This window comes from Zingiber officinale, chromosome 2A (assembly GCF_018446385.1).
Source record: "Zingiber officinale cultivar Zhangliang chromosome 2A, Zo_v1.1, whole genome shotgun sequence".
Classification (NCBI taxonomy): Eukaryota; Viridiplantae; Streptophyta; class Magnoliopsida; order Zingiberales; family Zingiberaceae; genus Zingiber; species Zingiber officinale.
In genome coordinates this window covers 29,956,883-29,976,998 of record NC_055988.1, presented here as the reverse complement: position 1 = coordinate 29,976,998, position 20,116 = coordinate 29,956,883, and the positions used below count along the sequence as shown (strand labels likewise).

Here is a 20,116-nt window from a genome sequence, read left to right as displayed (position 1 = left end):
GTTCTAACTGCGTCACGTGCTCTTTCCCTTGATACATGATCAACTTTTGCATGTTTATTCCACCGCATTAGATCTGTATGACCCTCTTTAAAGCAAACAATTTGTTTCCACGTTACTTCATTTGTTATCTTATTTTTCTTGCTTGTGTTTATCCTTGAACTAAATCCAGCTTCTCATGCATATTGGTTATAGAACGAATATGCCTCCTCTAGTGATGAGAATTCCATTCCAATTTTTGACTTTCTATCATCTGCAACTTGGGGAATGAATTCTTGATCATCAACTCTATTTTCTTCCATTTCTGAGAGTCCTCGCATTATATTTGACAATAGATAAGTAGATAAATAAATAAAAACTATAACTTATTTTTTATAAAGTAAAAATGGAAAACAAATTGATAGAGAAAAGTCCTAACTTGAATAAGAAGAAATAAATAACTTCTATCTCTGTTGCATTGAAAAACTAAATAAGTCCTTAAAGATGTCCTCTAAGTTAAACACAACAAAGTATAAGTCCTTAAAGATGTTACCCTAGGTTCAGCTTATTGCGACGAAGGAGGAAGGCGCCTGTGGGTGTTCCTCTTCTGCAATTGCGTCACGACGAAGGAGGAAGGGGCAGAAACCCTAGCTTCGGGCGGCCTGTGGGTGTTCCTCTTCTGTGGCCGCGTTGCGACGAAGGAGGAAGGAGAAATGAGGAAGGAGGAAGGAGAAATCTGTGGAGTTTCCTCGCAGCTGTGGGTGTTCCTCTTCTTCGGCCGCATCGAAGGAGGAAGGAGGAAGGAGAAATGAGGAAGGAGGAAGGAGAAATCTATGGAGTTTCCTCGCGGCTGTAGGTGTTCCTCTTCTGCAGCCGCGTCGCGAGGAAGGAGGAAGGAGAAATCTATGGAGGTTCCTCGCGGCTGTGGGTGTTCTTCTGCAGCCGCGTCGCGAGGAAGGAGAAATCTGTGGAGTTTCCTCGCGACTGTGGGTGTTCCTCTTCTGCGGTCGCGTCGCGATGGAGGAAGGATGAAGGAGAAATTAGGGTTGCGGAAAAAAGTAGAAAAAAACTAATATACTCTAACAAAAAAAAGTGATGTGGACCTGCCACGAAGGCAGGTCCGCAACAATCCGGAAGAAACGTTTCGCAACGGAACGTTTATATATATATATATATATAATATAAATCTAAATTAGTTAAAATTTAAAAATGAAGACATACAACAATTTAAGAAGTTTCAAGGATCATAAAAGTGTTCTTGTTTGTAAAATTTGGCTAATACAAACTTATATAATAGTTTTATTTAAAGAAAAATGATTGAAAAAAGGTTAAGTTGTGAAAAAAAAAACATTTGTAAGAAGACGAAATGATATTTACAGCTTAGGAGTTTAGAAAAAGTTATTTATTTTAGCATGATCACAATATTACTGTAATATTTAGTTTGAGTTTATGAGTTTAGGTGACAAATTAGTCTCAAAGAGGGTAATTTAGATTTTATTTATTTATTTATTTTTCTTAATTTTTTTTTTTTTTTTGCAAGGTGGCCAGTAGTTCAAGTAGGGTTTTAGAATATCGAGGAATATTTTATAAAATAAAATTGTGAAATACCATTAAAAAAAGAAATATATGGAAATTTTACCCATTTAAAATAATAAAATCTAACTCACACTAGGGACACTCGTTTTGCCACGTCATCAACTAGGCAGACCTCAATAAAAAAATAATAAAAAAAATGTATTATAATTGCACTTACAAAAAACAGTCTCCGGTCTGCGTCGCCTCCGTCGACCACAACACCACACAGTCTAGGTGTGACCACAACACCACACACCACACACCTCGTCGGAGAGACCAAGAGATGATGGCGGCAGCTACGGCCGCGCTATTCTCCCACCCTTTCTTTCCTCCACGACCCTCCGATGGCTGCTTGCTCCTCTTCTGCCCTTCCTACCTCCGGGCTTCTCCTCTCCACCGGCGCCGTGGCGCCGCCGTCCGCTTCGTGCTCAAGGAGGTGGGCACGGAGCCGGAGAAGAATGATGGTGCGGCTGATAGGCCGATCAAGATCCGGCTGTCGGTGGCAGAGAGAACGGCGATGAAGCAGGCGGAGCGGCGGACCTACCTCGTCGCGGCGGTGATGTCTACCCTCGCCATCACATCCACGGCGGTCGCGGCCGTCTACTACCGCTTCTACTGGCAAATGGAGGTCGACCTCTATGTCCGGCATTAAATCTGTCCTCTATCGGACTCGATTCCGTCGAGATTTTTCATTTTTGTTTTTCCCATCGAGTAACATCGGATCTATAATCTGCTTGGCAGGGCGGAGAGGTTCCTCTGTCGGAGGCGTTCGGCACGTTCGCCCTCTCGGTCGGCGCATCGGTGAGTTATTTTCTCCGCCCTTCTGCTCCTACGCCGATGAACTAGAATAGATCGATTGCGTGCAGGTGGGGATGGAATTGTGGGCGCGGTGGGCACACCGGGGGCTGTGGCACGCCTCGCTGTGGCCGATGCACGAGTCGCACCACCGTCCGCGCGACGGGCCCTTCGAGCTCAACGACGTATTCGCCATCGTCAACGCCGTCCCAGCCATCTCTCTCTTGGCCTACGGCTTCCTCAACCGCGGCCTCCTCCCCGGCCTCTGCTTCGGCGCCGTAAGCCCCCTTTCCCTTCTCCCTTCTCCCTTCTCCCAGCAAATTCACACGCCTCCAGCTAATCAAATCCCACAGGGCCTCGGGATTACGCTCTTCGGCATCGCCTACATGTTCGTCCACGACGGCTTGGTTCACCGCCGTTTCCCGGTCGGTCCCATAGCCAACGTTCCCTACTTCCAGCGAGTAGCCGCCGCCCATCAGGTACGCACCTGTGTTCCCCTCCGCTTTTTTTAACTCGCCCCCGACAAAACTAACATTTTCCCTCATCTTCTCAGATCCACCACATGGACAAGTTCGACGGCGTGCCCTACGGCCTGTTCTTGGGACCAAAGGTACCACTTACCTGATCGCCCAACTCCTCGTTTGTCGTAGATCAGAATAAAACATCGCCGACATTGCCAAACTGTGTCTTTGATGTCAGGAACTGGAGGAAGTGGGAGGCGTGGAGGAGCTGGAGAAGGAAGTCGCCCGAAGAACCAAACTCCACAGCGACAGCGAACCCAGCAGCTGAGATTCTCTGTGTGTGTGTGTGTTTTTTTTCTCCTTAAAATGATCTGATCTGGATGATCTACAAAGGGAGCAGGAAATTTTTTGAAACTGAGCTTTTAATTAATGATTTTGATAAATTTGTGGAAGACTGAAGATAATCAAATAGGTTTTTGATAATGTAAATGTACAGTCCTTTGCGATGGCAAAAAGATGAATACGTTTGTCTTCAGTGTCTCCATTAATTCATCTCAGGATAATATAGAGAAGGTAAATCCTGAACCGCTATTAAAATATACAATCCTTTACTATCTAAGTAACGATACATTCCTATAATCTTTTAATATTTTTCCTAATACCTTGCATTTCGTAGATCTAAAATAACACTGGCTTTTGTATCGCACATTGGATAAATGACGGTCGGTTTACCAAACAATAATTAATTAATTTTAGACATATAATTAAATATGTAGGTTCTACTATTATATGTGAATACCATCAAAGAAAATTCAAAATTAGTAAATCGGCGATAGAATTTTGGCCGTTTGTCAACGAGGTCGGATCCTCTGTCCCCAGAATGCGTCTGTCCTCGTGTCCCAGCTAGAAAACGACAAAACTAGAACGTGCAAAACACGTGCTTCTGTGCCAAAACCCATTTACCGAATACTTTTTCTCCCCGAAAACTTTTTCTGTGCCCTAACCCAAATTCTAGCCGAACCCCACTGCTTCCGCCGTCGACAGTCACCATCGACGCCATCTCTGTCCCCTCCTAAACTCGACAACAGCCATCTCCGTCCCCTCCTGAACTCGACGACACCCATCAGCTTCATCTCCCGAACTCGACGGCAAGCAAACTGCTTCATCTCTCGAACTCGACGGTCGCTGGCAGCTTCATCTTCGTCCAGTTGGTACCTTTCTTCCTCCCCCTTTACCATTCTTCCTCCCCCCTCTCTCCTCTTCTCCAGCCAAGATCTAAATGTCTCTGTCATTTGATTTGGGTGAAAACGAAGCATAAGAAAATGGAACCAAAGGAATTCTGTGTTTTGATTTTGATCTATATATTTGTAGTATGATTTACCGTACTTCTATTTAGATAGTTTGTTGTGAGGTTTTTGAATCTTGCTGCTGTTGGGTTAGGGCACAAAATTCCTTTGGTTTATCATACTAGATCTACTAGTTTGCTTGTCATTTGGTATTTAATTTTATAAAATAAATATTTGCAGATCAAGTTTTGTAATATTTGCATATCTGGGTTGCTACTGCATTCCCTATTTTTTTTTAAATTTGCATTTCTTGGTTTTTTTTTTTCCAGGATCAAGGTAATTATTATGGAATTGTCGTTGGTTGAATCTACGAGTTGTCGTAGGTTGAATTTTGATGCAAATGAAGATAGTAGAATATATGAGTTTGATGTTATTGATAAGGGTATGTACTCTACTATGTTATTGATGAATTCTGACCCATCTATCACAGAAGAATTGATGCCAAAAATAGGTATGAAATTTAAGACAGAAGAGGATGCCTATGAATTTTATTTGAAATATGCTAAACAAGTTGGATTTGGCATAAGGAGTAAAAGCCACAATGATAAATCTGGTAAATTAGTTGACAGACTTTTTTGTTATAGTGCGCAAGGTAAAAGGGGAAAGGACAAACGAGATGTTTATGTGAAATCAAGTCGTCCTGAAACAAAGTTTGGTTGTGACGCTAAAATAAAGGTTAGTTATCGAAAAAAATGGCATCTTTAGGGTGGAGCAATTTGTTAAAGAGCATAATCATTATCTTTCAAGTCTAAACAAAACTCATCTCTATAGATGTCATAGGAATATATCTTCTTCTACAGCAATTCAGATTAAGATGGCAAGCGATGTGGGAATCCCCCCAAAAGCATCTCATGATCTTATGGCGAGACAAGCAGGTGGGAGGGAGAATTTAGGTTTTATTCCTGAAGATTACAAAAACTATTTGCGATCCAAAAGAACAAGATATATGAAAGTTGGTGATACAGGAGGTGTATTGGAATATTTACAGAAAATGCAATTTGATGATACTCATTTTTTTTATGCTATTCAAGTTGATGAAGATGATTTGATATCTAATATTTTTTGGTGTGATGCTAAGATGAGAGCTGATTATGTCAATTTTGGAGATGTTGTTTACTTTGACACAACATACAAGAAGAACAATGAAGGTCGTCCAATTGCGTTGTTTGTAGGTGCTAATCATCATAAGCAATCCATAATTTTTTGTGCAGCTTTATTATATGATGAAACCTCTTTGACGTTTGAGTGGTTGTTTGATACATTTACCAGAGCTATGTATGATAAAAAACCAACAACTATTCTTACAGATCAAGATGCAACAATGGCAAAGGCTTTAGCTTCCAAATGGCCTGAAACACATCATCGTTTGTGTATTTGGCACATTTATCAAAATGCCGCAATACATTTGAGTGGAGTTTTTTCTGATTTCAAAGAGTTTACTAAAGATTTTTCCTCATGTATATATGATTTTGATGAAGAGGAAGATTTTATTTCAGCTTGGAAAATGATGTTGACCAAGTATGCACTTGAAGACAATGATTGGTTGAGATGTTTGTTTTGCATAAAGGAAAAATGAGCTTTAGTATATGGACGACAAATGTTTTGTGGGGATATGACTACAACCCAAAGAAGTGAGAGCATGAATAGTATTGTGAAAAGGTATGTCACGTATCAACACAAGTTTTTAGACTTTTTCAATCACTTCCAAAGATTGCTTGATGATCATCGATATGAGGAGTTAAAAGCAGATTTTAGATCAAATACAAGTGTTCCATGTTTAGTGTATCCAATTGAAATTTTAAAGCATGCAAGTTGTATTTATACTCCTGAGGCATACAAGTGTTTTGAACAAGAGTGGTACAAATCTCATGATTCTAGTGTAGAAATTTGTGAGAATGTTGAATCACATACAAAATACAAAATTACTTCTCACAAAAAGAGTTACCATTATATAGTTACACATGATTCATCGGGTCAAAAAATTGAGTGTAGCTGTAGAAAATATGATTTTGCTGGGATTTTGTGTTTTCACATTTTGAAAATATTTACGATGAAAAATATCATGAAGATTCCAAGTGAGTATATATTGAAAAGGTGGATACGAAAAGCAAAGGGTGGATACTTTGGAGTTATTGATTCAATTGCAAACAAAGGTAGTTTGGATCCAAAAACTTGCAGCAATATGCGATATAAAGAATTGAGTGGGTTGTCTGTTCAATTGGTTACCAAGGCAGCGGAGAGAGAAGACACTTACAAGGTTGTTAAAGATGGTTTGTTGAGTATGTTTAAAATTATGGATGAAAGGTTACAAGTTAATGAACCAACTGTCCAACACTCAATTGAAAGAGAGTTCGAAATTGACGAAGGAAACTCTCTTGGAGTCAAAAGAATTAAAACAAAGAAGAAAACAGTTTCAGGTAAGAGGTTAAAAGGTGCATTAGATAAGATTTCAAAGAAAAGGAAAGCAGCAAGGACAACCAACCAAACTTCAACAATTAAGGTTTCATCCCCATTCTTACTAAAGTGATGTTTATTTTTTGTCATTACCTTTGAGAAAGCATATAGAATTAAATCATTCTATTTTTTTTGTATAACAGCCTATAGAAGAGCATTATGAAAGTATATCCAGCATGCCTAATGTAGAATGTCAACGGATGATCCATCAGGTTAAGTATTGTTTTAGTATGATACATTAAGATAATTATGTTATCACTATCTAAAACTATAATTTATGGTTTTAGCCTACAAATCATAGCTATATTGAAGGTGCTATGACAGGTTAAGTATTAATGAAATATAGTTACTTCTTTTTTTGTTTCACTGCCGTGTTGCGTTATGGATTTGAAATGCCCATGTCTCCTTTTGTCTGGTGTTGTTCTTGGTACTTGTTCTGGAATCAAAGAGAAAGGGGTTTAGAGTTCTGAGAAGAGCTTTTATTAGGATACATTAATGGTGTTTATGATTCATTCGTGGAGTGACATAAAAAGGCATAGTGAGGAGGTAGTGTGCTCTGTAATAATTCGGCATGTCTACTGGTGTTGAAACAATTGGGAATCCATGTTGGATGTCCAAAAGGAACTAAAAAAAGCCCGACATAGGCAAATGAAAATGTAGATGGGACAGCTGGAAATTTTTTTAATCTACTATTTTTTGGAGGAGAGTTTTGAATCACGACATCATGCACTACATGAATGTGTGCTGACTATAGTATAGTGACAATGCTGCTTTCAGAATGGTAGTTGTATACTATAGTATAGCGACAATGTTGCTTTTAGAATGGTAGTTGTATGCCATGTAAAATCCCTTTTTTGTAGTCGTAATCTTTAGATTGCTACTTATTCCATTTTGGCTCTTGATTTAATAAATAATTCCTTTTTTTACAAGGATTCTTCCATTGGTTGTAACTGGTACCATTTGTGTCACACTTTGATAATGTAGGTAGCTTTACCACAAGCTTCTATTTGTGTTTTGGCTTCTCAGATTGTAAACTGTGGTGAGAGTCTAATTGGTGCTACGCTCCAAGACAAAGACAGTTTTTAATGGGTAAGGTGTTACCAAAATTATATGCTCCATATGTTTTTATGTAGTCAGATATTCCTTGTCTATTGACATAATGAAAATTAATTAACTTTTACTCTCTTGTTAACAGTTTAATGTATCAGGAAGGATGCAGTTTTGGGACAGACACAAGATCTCCTATTAAGAGTTTACTCTCTTGTTTGGCTTATTTTGCTGCACAGAGTTGGAACTAGTTACTGGAAGAATGAAGACTTGTTGTGCAGTTCAAAGTTGGAGTGGACATTGTGCAATGAGTGAAGAAGATGTGTAGAGTATTTTATTTGTTTGTAACTATGGATGATGTGGCTAATTTGTTGGATCTTACAATCTTGCGATACATTGACACAAATTGTTGAATCTTACTAAATTCAGTTCGGATGATGTCGCTAAATTCTCAGAAAAATTGCTTTTATATTGATAGAAGGCCAAGGAAGACTGTTATGTGCTCATTTTGAATCTTGCTAAATTCAGTCCGGATGATGTCGCTAAATTCTCAAAAAAATTGCTTTTTTATTGATAGAAGGCCAAGGAAGACTGTTATATGCTCATTTAAATAGGATGATTCATCAGCACAAGCTTAGCAACTACAAAATTAAAATATCTCATTGTTAGAATGCTAAGTCATAGGATCTTATGATAGATTTTAAAAGTCACAATAGACCACATTGCACACTACAATCCATCACATGAGCCCACTACGGTCAGTGACTGTAGTCCTGAAACATGCTATACAAGTCATGCTATATAATTAGAATTATAGGCAGAAACATGTGAACACATGTTATATTAAGTCATGACATTTTGTTATATGAAACATTGCATAAAGTTCATAATCCAGACATGAGCCCACTACGGTCAGTGATTGTAGTCATGAAACATGCTATACAAGTCATGCTATACAATTAGAATTATGAGCAGAAACATGTGAACACATGCTATATTAAGTCATGACATTTTGTTACATGAAACATTGCATAAAGTTCATAATCCAGAAACATGATTAACTTTTCGTAACTTAAAAGTTTTGTAAGTTTGTATATGATGCACCAATGAGACATTAATACATCTATCTAAAATTGAATATAAAATTTAGCGACAAAGTATATATGAGATAAAAATACTAATGATACAACTAATGTCCATCCATAAACAAAAAAAATCAAATGTCGACATCATCCATAATTACATTTCTTTATGACATTACAACACTAGCACTACTTAAACAAACCAACTAACAAACAGAACAAGTATACAGTCAAAAGAATTAAGTTCACTATCACTAATATTGAGATCATAGACGATACATTCCAATTCTCCATATTATGTCCAGGATAAGCAATGTGTTCACTTCGCAACATCCTAAAATGTATATCACTGGTGTCTTTATTTGGTCCAGTATCAGACCTCACTCATTTTAACCATCCATGCTGCTTACATCCATAATATAGTTGTCCTGGGTTCTTGATCGATCTAGAGACTAGCACCAATGCTCTCAGTCCGCAGTCCCTGCATCGTACAACTTCAAATTTGGTATGGTCGATATTGCTGTTACTTGATGATGCCATTCAATAACACCTAAAAAGTAAAATTCGACAAAATTAAACTAAACAATAGCAGTTTGCATAAGTAACAAAAAATCACATAATTTTATGAATAATGTATAGTACTGTATGCCAAAAACTTGATTTACCATCTATTCATAAAATGTGTAACAATATGCTACATTAAAGCTAATTAGGATAATCCCATCAGAGTCCCAAATTAGATACAGTGTTATGAATGAGATAAAAATCAAATTGCATGTTTTAAGTGTAGAAAAAATGAGCACTACAAAATTAGATGTCCTACAATAAGGAGAAAACTCTAATGTCATTTGATGAAGAAGGTAGCATCCACATCCGAAATATTAATGACCAACAAGCACACAATGAGCTTCTTTTATAAACTTAAATACCAGATGACAAGCAAACTACTAAAGAAATGATATGAAAATATTCAAAGTAGCTACAACTTACATTAAAATACCTAAATTTTATGACACACCATCTTTTCCAAGCAAAAAAAAGAGCTAAATAATGTATAGTACAAAACTTGATATGCAAATATTTATTTTATAAAATTAAATAGCAAATGACAAGCAAACAACTAATAGAATGATGTGCAAATATTTATTTTATATAGTTTTTTTTGTAAACAAAGGAATTCCATGCCCTAACAACCAAGAAATGCAAATTTAAAAAAATTAGGGAATGCAATAGCAACCCAGATCTGCAAATATTACAAAACTTGATCTGCAAATATTTATTTTATAAAATTAAATACCAAATGACAAGAAAACTAGTAGATCTAATATGATAAACCAAAGGAATTCTGTGCCCTAACCCAACAGCAGCAAGATTCAAAAACCTCACAACAAACTATCTAAAGAGAAGTACGGTAAATCATACTACAAATATATAGATCAAAATCAAAACACAGAATTCCTTTGGTTCCATTTTCTTATGCTTCGTTTTCACCCAAATCAAATGACAGAGACATTTAGATCTTGGCTGGAGAAGGGGAGAGAGGGGGGAGGAAGAATGGTAAAGGGGGAGGAAGAAAGGTACCAACTGGACGAAGATGAAGCTGCCGGCGACCGTCGAGTTCGGGAGATGAAGCAGTTTGCTTGCCATCGAGTTCGGGAGATGAAGCTGATGGGTGTCGTCGAGTTCGGGAGGGGACGGAGATAGTTGTCGAGTTTAGGAGGGTACAGAGATGGCGTCGACGGCGACCGTCGACGGCGGAAGCAGTGGGGTTCGGCTGGAATTTGGGTTAGGGCACAGAAAAAGCTTTCGGGGAGAAAAAGTGTTCGGTGAATGAGTTTTGGCACAGAAGCACGTGTTTTGCATGTTCTAGTTTTGTCGTTTTCTGGCTGGGACATGGGGACAAACGCATTCTGGGGACAGAGGATCTGACCTCTTTGTCAACCCACAACTGACTATCAGAGTGTCTTCTCACTTAAGTGGAAGCATGAGTTGTAAACTCACTATTCACATGGTAAAAAGTATCTTGTCCATTCGTTTCTATGTCAATACGGAAAAATTAAATCACGGATGATTATAAATCATTAATATAGATGACAAGACATGGGGTGGAGGCATGCTTGAACATGCTAATTTTTAACTTCAAAATCTCATGTGATAATATCTCATGTTTTAATCATCGCACCGTTCCGAGGAACATAAAAAAAATTGCTATTCAGATAGCATGATCATATAATTCTAAAGCATTAAATCGATCTAGGATCAGGTTGTAGTAGAAATGAAATAAAATCATTGGGATTGTTCAAGATGTTGGGATCGATATGATTTTACATTTTAAAATATCATAATTTTTAATTTAGATTGAATCATAAGATACATAATATATCAAATTAAAACTTATATTTACATTTATTATCGGATGTAACTAGTAATCGTCTAATTTTAGGATAAAAAAATATCAGTCATTTTTAAGACTCTGAATAACTTTTATAGTTGTATTAGGTTTTTTTTCTTAGTTTTTAAAAGTTTAATTGATATTTGACAGTTTTATTCATCATGAATATTTTCTTTAAGACATTTTTTTTAAAGTATAAGTTTTAGATTTCTGAATCAATGTATAAGATTATTTGTAAGATTCACCTACATATTCAATTTTATCCATCCGATCCTGATTGATCTATAAATTGATCCTTTGCGGATCACGAGTACAAGTATAATATCTATATTTCATAAGGACATCTGCAATGAGAGATTTATAACATGTAATTTATATTATAAATCTTTTAATATAAATCCTCTCTTTATTACATAGGTAGGGTTTATAGTTTTTTTTATAAATCTGTATCAAAATCTTGTGACCAGGTTTATAAAAAAAAATAGTGGAGAGAGGATAGAAAGAGAATTTTAAAAGAAGTGGAGTTTTTAAAAGAGAGAGGTTTTATGATAATAGAGAATGGTTTTTAAAAGAAGTAAAGTTTTTAACTTTTGATATGACAATGATATAACAGAGCATAAATATCTTTAAGAGGTTTACTACTATGGATGTCCTAAGGGTTCTAGTCATGTTACTACTTATTTGAGTCAAGCAAATGGAGTCTCACACGTTAACCTTTATTAATGTTAACTAAATGAACCTAATTTCTACCTACCTTTGCAGATAGTTTAGAAAATTAATAAAATTTAAATGTATTGGAATGATAGAAAATCTTTTGATGGTTGATGCACTAGATAATTATACATTCCGTTAATTCACGTATAAATATCAGAAGTGATATTCTAATTAAATCTGTTGATTTAGACATGAATACTAGAAAATAAGTATCCAAAAACAAAACAAACTTTAAAGAAAAGAAAGACATGGCCAAATTATTATTAATCAACACGGTCTCTAAACATTAACTAAACAAACTTTTATATATACTCTAAGACCAAAGAAATAAAATAATTCTTAATATATAGATTTCAATTACTAATTTGTAAAGAAAGAAAGGATCCTACTAAAAAAACGACTCACAGTCTTAAAATCTCTAAACGGATTCAAAATATAAAAATAAAAAAGATAAAAATTATTAAAAATATCCTAAATACTAAACTTGATAATAATAATAAAAAGATTCAATTATTTTCTTAATTTGTTCTTCTGTTTGTACCACTAAAATTATTTTTCCGATTTAATTTTCTAAAGAAAAATCATCCTCAAATTTAAAATAATATTAAGTGGTAGCCTCGGAGGAAGATCATCTGACATGAAATTGGCAAAGTCCACTAGTAGCTACTAGACTTTGGAAATCTAAGTTGATTCATCGATGAACACGACATCATGGACACTTCCCTTGTTTGTCTTCGTATCCTTCAAGCACTTCTCCACTGAATCCATACACTTCGTGTGTGGCGCATGGTAAGCTCCTTAAATCAAGCTCGAGTAATCATGGGATAGAAGTGCTTCTTGATCAACTCTTGAAGATGTCGTTTGTTGAGATATTGCAACTGTTTCAAGACAATTATATCTTTCACTGCCGTTAATTAGTTCACAATTGACATCACTTTTATTTCACCTCTTGCATCTTTTGTTATCAGAATTTTAGCTCCTGAGTTGAATTGAAGGTACCTTATTGTCTCACTAGCTTTGCTAATAAGAACACCAACCTTGTTGTTAGGAGCTTCAATTTTACGAGATACAATGTCCACATCTACTAGAGGTGAGGCAATGCTCTCGACATTTTTTTCAGAAGGTATATTGCCATTTTCATCCGTTTGAATCTTTGATATATTCTCTTAACTCATTTTCAGTCTCAGTAGGCACCAAGCCATCGGTTCCAATCTGTTGTTGTTCAACCTGGTCATCCGTTTCCACTTCAGGAGCCCCTGACAACGCAACCCATATTTTACACGACCTGTCAATATATATATATATATATGGAGAAGAGGTTGAAGAGGAAAGAAGTTTTATTGTGAATGAAATTTTAATTTCGGAGAGTTTTAAAGTATATTGGTTAGTTTATATTGATTTGCATGTTTTGATGATATGAATAAATTTATAGGCAGAGACTCTTTTTACACATGGATGCGCAGGGGATATAAATTCAGGGTCTGGATTGCATTGAATAAAGTTAACTCGTATGCAAGCACGATCCAACCTTCTCATTCGCAACTTTAATTTCAAATTGTTTTCCATCAGATTGTAAAGTTCCAAAACCTGTAGCCACAAGAGATGGTGAACCCCCAGCTTTAGCCGCAACAATGACTGACTTCCTTTAGGAGTTTTTCTGCCTTGTTAATGCTTTCAAGGGCACCTATTAATTCAACAGGCCGAGCAGTAGAATTTGGATCAGCCTCAACGACAACTTCATCAATTTTGTTACCATCCATCTCATCACCATCGTAAACTGGTTCACCAAATTTCTCAATTTTATCGTCTACATCTTCTTTATAAATAAAAACTTTTTTCTTCTCAACAAAAACATCATCTTCCTCCTTTGAGTTTGTCCGGTGAGGACGTTGGATTGGATTCTCTTTTATTTCAATTTTAGCAGCCAATCTTTCCATAGTCAATTATATAAACCCTGCCATCTATTCAATTCGTTCACTAATAGCTTGAGCATGCTGCTCTATATCATGTTCATACAAGTTGTTGATGCCATTAACATGTTGTCTTCTTGGCAGCATGACTTCATAAGAATTATTTGATTTTGATATCAAATTGATACAGTGGATAATTACCAATTTTGTTGATTCAGGCATGCATACTGGAAGTGACTATCGAATATGTTGATTCGCTAATGAATATTAGAAGTGATCTTCTAAGCCTGTTGATTTGTGCATTGACCCGAGGATTTATTAGAGGCTCCTACATGTACGAGAAAGGTTAAGATTATAGTCAAGTGAGAGTCAACAAAGGGTCATATCAGTCTTGGACTCCTTCGACTGAATGCATTAGACAGAACTCAATGATTTGACTGACTTTGTATGCTACCGCTTAGCATGACTATTGGCCGCTCGACCCTAGTCCGTATGCTAGCTGTTCAATTTGGCTTCTTACTCCATCCTTAATAGTCCGTATGGAAGACAAAGAGTTGAGGAAGACATTATGTACCATTAATACATAAGGAAATTGAAGAGTTAGGACTTCCACATTGGCATTAATTATTAGGTGTTATAATAGTTATTGGTGTTAAAACTAATGTGTGGTGGTGTTAATGACAATGTGATTTTGAAGGCGTTCAAGGAATTGAACACATTCAAAGCTTTTGTTTATAAAAAAATTAATAAAATAAGATTTTATTTATAAAAAAATCTCACCTGGTGCATGCATGCACGCACCAAGTGAAATTATTAAAAAAATAAAAATTTTAAATAATAATAATTTAAATTATGTAAATAAAATTAAAATTATAAGATGAATAAATAACCAATGAGACCTGCAAATAATGAATACTAATATTAAAATAAATATGAAAAATAAATATGTTAATATAATATATATATGTGATATGTGAACCCCACAATAATGAGTATTAATATAAAATGAATGTGAGAAATTAAAGGTGTTAATATAATATATATGTGGCATGTAGACTTCATATTTTTTTATGAGGTGGTGGGTATTATAACATCCACTAATGTGAATACCCTTAGGGAAGACATATACACCATTAATACACATGGAAATGGAAGATAAAGAGTTGGGAAAGACATTATAAAAGAAGCTTAGTAGCATGAAAAGAGTTCCAAATGGTCATCTTCCTTTCCTCAGAACCTCCTCTTCTTGTGGTTCTAACAATAGTAGTTAACACATCTGCCAATTCGCTGGTCGACGGGTCTTCATATATGTAAAGAGTTTTCTACTTATCCTAGTCCCAGCTTGCCAAATTGACCAAAATCCCGCCATATTCATATTCATAATTAAATATGTCATAACACCTACCATTAGTGTGTTGAAGATCAAGAGTCAATGAGATGAATGAAAATCATTAATGTCCAGGGAAGATGTAAAGCCAAGGAAAATGATAAATGATCATTAATGCGCGAGAAGGTAAAGCGCCATCGAAAATAGTATAAGAGGGGACAATAAGCATGCGATAAAGGAGGTTTTTTCTAATCTTAAAACTCTTTTCTATTTATTGGTTCATATTTTCTTCCATCTTTCCTTTGGTCTTTACATGAGCTTGAAGTGGCAACCCTGAGGCATCCCAATGCCATTCTTACTCTCTTTCCGAGTAGGATGGCAACGAGGTGGGGCGGGGGCGGGTTTGTCATTCCCATTCTCGTCTCGTTCTCATTTTTTCGGATTCGGAGATTCTCCGAACCCGAACCCACGGGTTCGGGGATTCCCCATCCCCGCCCCATTTCTAAATTTAATTTATATTATTATTATTATTATTTAATAATAATTATTAATGATAATATTAATATTAATATCAATATCAATAATATTATTATTAATAATATTTTCAAAAATTTTAATATTAATATTAACACTATTATTAATATTTTTTTAAAAAATCATATTATTATTTATTAATATTAATAATAATAATATTTGGGGCGGGTTCGGGGATGGGGATAGTATTCCCATACCCGCCCCAAACCCGCTCCATCCCCGAAAAATCGGGGATCCCCATTCTCATTTCAAATTTTCCCCGTGGGGCCCCAAACCCACGGGGAAAATTGCCATCCCTATTTCTGAGTCTTTGTTATTCTCCAGGTTCTCCAAGTGACTATGATTATACCCCTTGAGCTCCTCTTCTACGTAACTCCAGCAGTAGCAATTGATACATCCACAACCTGATTGGTGGATCATTCTCTAAAAGTTTTGGCGTAGGATCAAATTGGTACCATCTATGGGAACGTATACTTGAACCATGATACTCAGGTGGATGACACCGAGAGAACTACCTGATAATCATGATTTTACTGTATTATTTTGATTCATATATGCATGGTTTAATGTTGATTTCATAGGTTAAAATCATGATTACATAACATTTTGTGCATTGCGTGTATTTTTGGACTTAATTGTAAATTACTTTATTTTTATATTATTTGATGCTAATATTTGATTCTTATTTTGTAGGCATCAAAGGATCTTGGATTTGGATCTATTTGGACCGAAATTGGGCTCAAATCGGAGTTTAAACGAGAAGATCTAGCCATTGAGCATTATGGGCCGTTCATCAAGAATAGGACAGATCTGGACCATCCGTTGAAGATCTGGCCGATCCAACTTAATGGAGAGCAGATCTGAGCCATTGATGAAGATCCAGAAGTTTTGATGCAGATCTGAGTTCATTTAGCTATTGATCCATCCCGACTTAATCTGGACCGTTTATTAAAGACTAGGTGGATCTGGGCCATCCAGTGATGATCTGATCGATCCGACAGACGGGAGAGTAGATCCAGACTCTAGATCAACATCAGTACCTTCGGATCAGATTTTGGATGACTTTTCACCATTGATTTAGCCCAGAATCATCTCAACCGTCCATTCCAGATCCAGATCTGATTTAAATGAGAAGCTACAGTACACATCTTCTTCGTCGACTCCTCCGCGCACAGCGCCGCATCCCGTGAGATTTCCAGTGGATTCCGACCACCATTCCTTCTCCGATCATCCTCCCGAGCTTCTACCTTGGTGGAAGACTTTTTAGCAGCTCATCCCGATCATCTGGAGCACCGGCGAGTGTTCTCTCCGGCGGAAAATCTGCTCGCGGCAAATCTCTGTTTCACCTCAGATTTGGAGGTGGTCCTTCAATTCCGAGCTCCGATTCTCATCAGAAGCGTTCGGCGGTGGTCCACCGGCGTTATTGAGCTTCATCCGATGCCCATCTGCAATCCACGACTTCCATCCAGATTCAGAGAGCTCCGGCAGCAGATTTCCAGTATTTTCGGCATTTTCTTGGGTTCGGGTTGTTTCCAGCGTGTCGGGGGTGGTCCGTCGGCACTTGTGAGCATTCCTCGAATTGATTTGCAGCTTACAATCTCCACTGAGGCCCGAAATTGGATGGTTTCGATTTTGGTACTCTTGTGTAACGACAAGAGTATGAAGTTTGTGAGTTGATTGTGAGAGGATTGGTTTTTATTTCATTCTAGTTCTTTTTCTTACTGTTCAACAACTTAGAACAGATTTATTTTAATGGTTGTTATGTTTTAGCAAGTAGTTTAGCATTTCTTTACTTAATTGAAGCTTAGTTTAAGTCTTCTTTTAAGCTTGTTTAATTGATAAGTTGTAGGTTTCAAATTAGGGTTTAAATCATGCTTTAGATTAAATTTTATTTCTGTCTTGTAATTTCATATTTAGTTTAAGTATGTGTTAATAATTTAATCAAAATGTAGAGTAACAATGCGTTTGGGTTTGATTGTTGGCATACAAGTGTTCATTGGCACATAGTTAGGTTTCACTCTTGCATTAGATTAATTTTTATTTGCTGTGCTTTACTTTTGTTAGATTTAGATTTAAAGTTTAAATCCCCCCATTTCCATTTTTATATCGAAAACCCCAAAAATAGGAATAAAAAGACAATCCTAAATTACATTCTACCATTGGTTCCTCGAGAGTGATCCTGGGCTCGTTACTACAACATTATTGTTTAATTAAGGGGTTCAGTGAATATATACATTTGTACAATTTGATTAGTGGATGTGACAGACTTTCGCTTATCACTACCTCCATCACCATAGTGCAGGTTGACTTGGATTGAATTGTGTCTGTCATGATAAGAGGTGTATTGGAGCTGCAACAAGTGCAATAAGTAACTTTTCATGGGCCTTCCATTTCGATTGGAATTCCTCAAGTCCCTCAACCAATGCTGGCACACCCAATAGGTATACCCTAAATTTTGATCAATAATCTTGTTGGAATTTATGTTTGTGACACACACTCCAAATCTTCAACTGGAAACGCATCATCCTAAGAACCCTCTCGCGGCAACGTGCTGTCTCTCAGCCGACCAGAGAACCATAATAGTTCTCCTTTTTGCCAAAGTATTTTGGAAGATTCATTGCCACATCATTATCGACCACTGACGATCAGCGAATACAGTGGTACTTTCGATTCAGGAAGACCACGTTTGTAAGTTTAAAAATGCCACCTTATTACATCAATATTCTGATTGTGTGAAGTGCCGAGTGTTTTTGACTACACTCTTGGGCTTGACTCAGAGGTGGTTCAACCGACTCCCTGCAACCTCTATTAGCTTGTTTGGCGACTTTAGAATGGTATTCTTACATCATTTTTCTAGTAGTCGGAGGTATCACAAGACACCATTGAATTTATTCACCCTCAAACAGAGCCCCAAGAGATCCTAAAGGAGTACGCTCAACGATTCAATCGGGTCACTTTTGATGTCCCTTTGGCTACTTCAGAGCTCTTGGTCAACACTTTCTTGCAAGGCTTAATAGATGGAGAAGACTTCTTTTAGTCTTTGGTGAAGAAGTCCCTGGTAGATTTTGACACATTTCTTGATCGATCGATCAAATATGTCAATGTGGAGGAGGTCTAATCGGTAAGGAACCAAGGGATTTGGCAGTCGTCGTTTTACATGTCACGAGGTGCTCTAAATTAATAAAGATTGGGAACTCAACTAAACTAAAGAAAAGTGTTGTAGTAAGGAGTCCCAAGTTGTATTTTTCCAAGGATAACTAATGAATGTGTGTGAATTCTAGAATTGATTCAAATCGAATTATTACATCAACAAGGTCAATTAAGCTTTTCCATTTGATTCACATTGCAATTTGAATTCTTCTACAATAGAAAATAAGATCAAAGAAGGTTCATTCTCATCTAAACATGATTAGACTCCACCTCATCAAGTTAACAACTATTAATCATAATTGATTCACATTCTAAAGCTTACTAATTAACCAATCTTATACATGATCAACAACATTTCACTGAGGTAAACAATCATTAGGTCAAATTACACATCCGACATTCAAACTTTATCACAACCACAACAAATCTAATGCATAGAACTAAAGGTTCTTCTAAATTCTTGAATTGTAACTAAGCAACCTTGTTATAATCAGAACGTCTAATTCAAAACAAAAACTAGATTACAAACCAACTAAGTGCTAACCAAGACTCAGATTGCAAAAGTTCAACAAGATCAGGGGTTTCAAATAAGAAATTCAGAAATGGAATTGCAGAGAAAAACAAAACTCAAACAAAAATTGAAGTAGGAAATGCAAAACAGAGAATAAAGTGCAATCTATCTATCAGATCTTCAGATCTAAGCAAGTGTATAAGGAATCAAAAGTAAAACAAATGAAAGAGCATTCCACAATCCAAATCCCGGATCCAAATTTCTTCTCTCTGCCATGAAGCAAAGATGCATCTGGGAACGCCCATCGAGCAATCTTTAGCAAAGATTTGTACTCCCAGCTTATTCAAGAGAAATCCCAAACTACTAAGAGCACCCTAATTAGCTCAGAATCGCCTGAATCCATCAATTGCCGAAGAACAGAGGATTTCTTTTTAGATTAGCTTGATTCCAGAAATGCAAGGTGAAATCGATGATGGAATGGAATTGGAAGTACTGGGGAACGCCCTCTAGCACCTCCGTTGGATGAAGGTAGAACAAGATCGGGGAACACCCTTGAATCTTGGCTCAGATGGAATCGCTGGAATCAAAACCACGAATGGGGAACACCCTCAATTCGTGCTCTACTCTTTGCTTGTTGGTCGCCGAATTGTTATGAGTTTCGTCGGAAATGAAGAGATCATGTTCTTAGATCTGGAAGTGGAATGGGAGCTTCGACACGAAGATGAACAGTATCGCGATGTCATGAGGAGGAAACAGAGCTCACCAAACACTGTGGCTTCTCAAGGTTTTTAAATCTTTCTCAAATATGATCGGACGGTCCAGATTTCTTCGAGTCTTGATCA

The 20,116-nt window shown here is 36.7% G+C and overlaps 1 protein-coding gene across 2 annotated transcripts; it reads left to right on the top strand.

The window, feature by feature from the left end:
* The first annotated feature begins 1,754 nt into the window (after positions 1 to 1,754).
* On the top strand, positions 1,755 to 3,342 carry LOC122039565 (beta-carotene hydroxylase 2, chloroplastic-like). Of its 2 annotated transcripts, none has more exons than XR_006128238.1 (6): positions 1,755 to 2,179; positions 2,293 to 2,352; positions 2,418 to 2,624; positions 2,683 to 2,825; positions 2,900 to 2,956; positions 3,046 to 3,342. XR_006128238.1 is itself a non-coding variant. In XM_042599132.1 (6 exons), the coding sequence occupies exons 1-6, from the start codon at positions 1,835 to 1,837 to the stop codon at positions 3,133 to 3,135; spliced, it is 885 nt and encodes a 294-aa protein (XP_042455066.1). In that variant the 5' UTR covers positions 1,755 to 1,834; the 3' UTR covers positions 3,136 to 3,342. The 2 variants fall into 2 exon arrangements, 1 of the variants encoding a protein (XP_042455066.1); XM_042599132.1 differs by having other exon boundaries at positions 2,700 to 2,825.
* Positions 3,343 to 20,116: the final 16,774 nt, after the last annotated feature.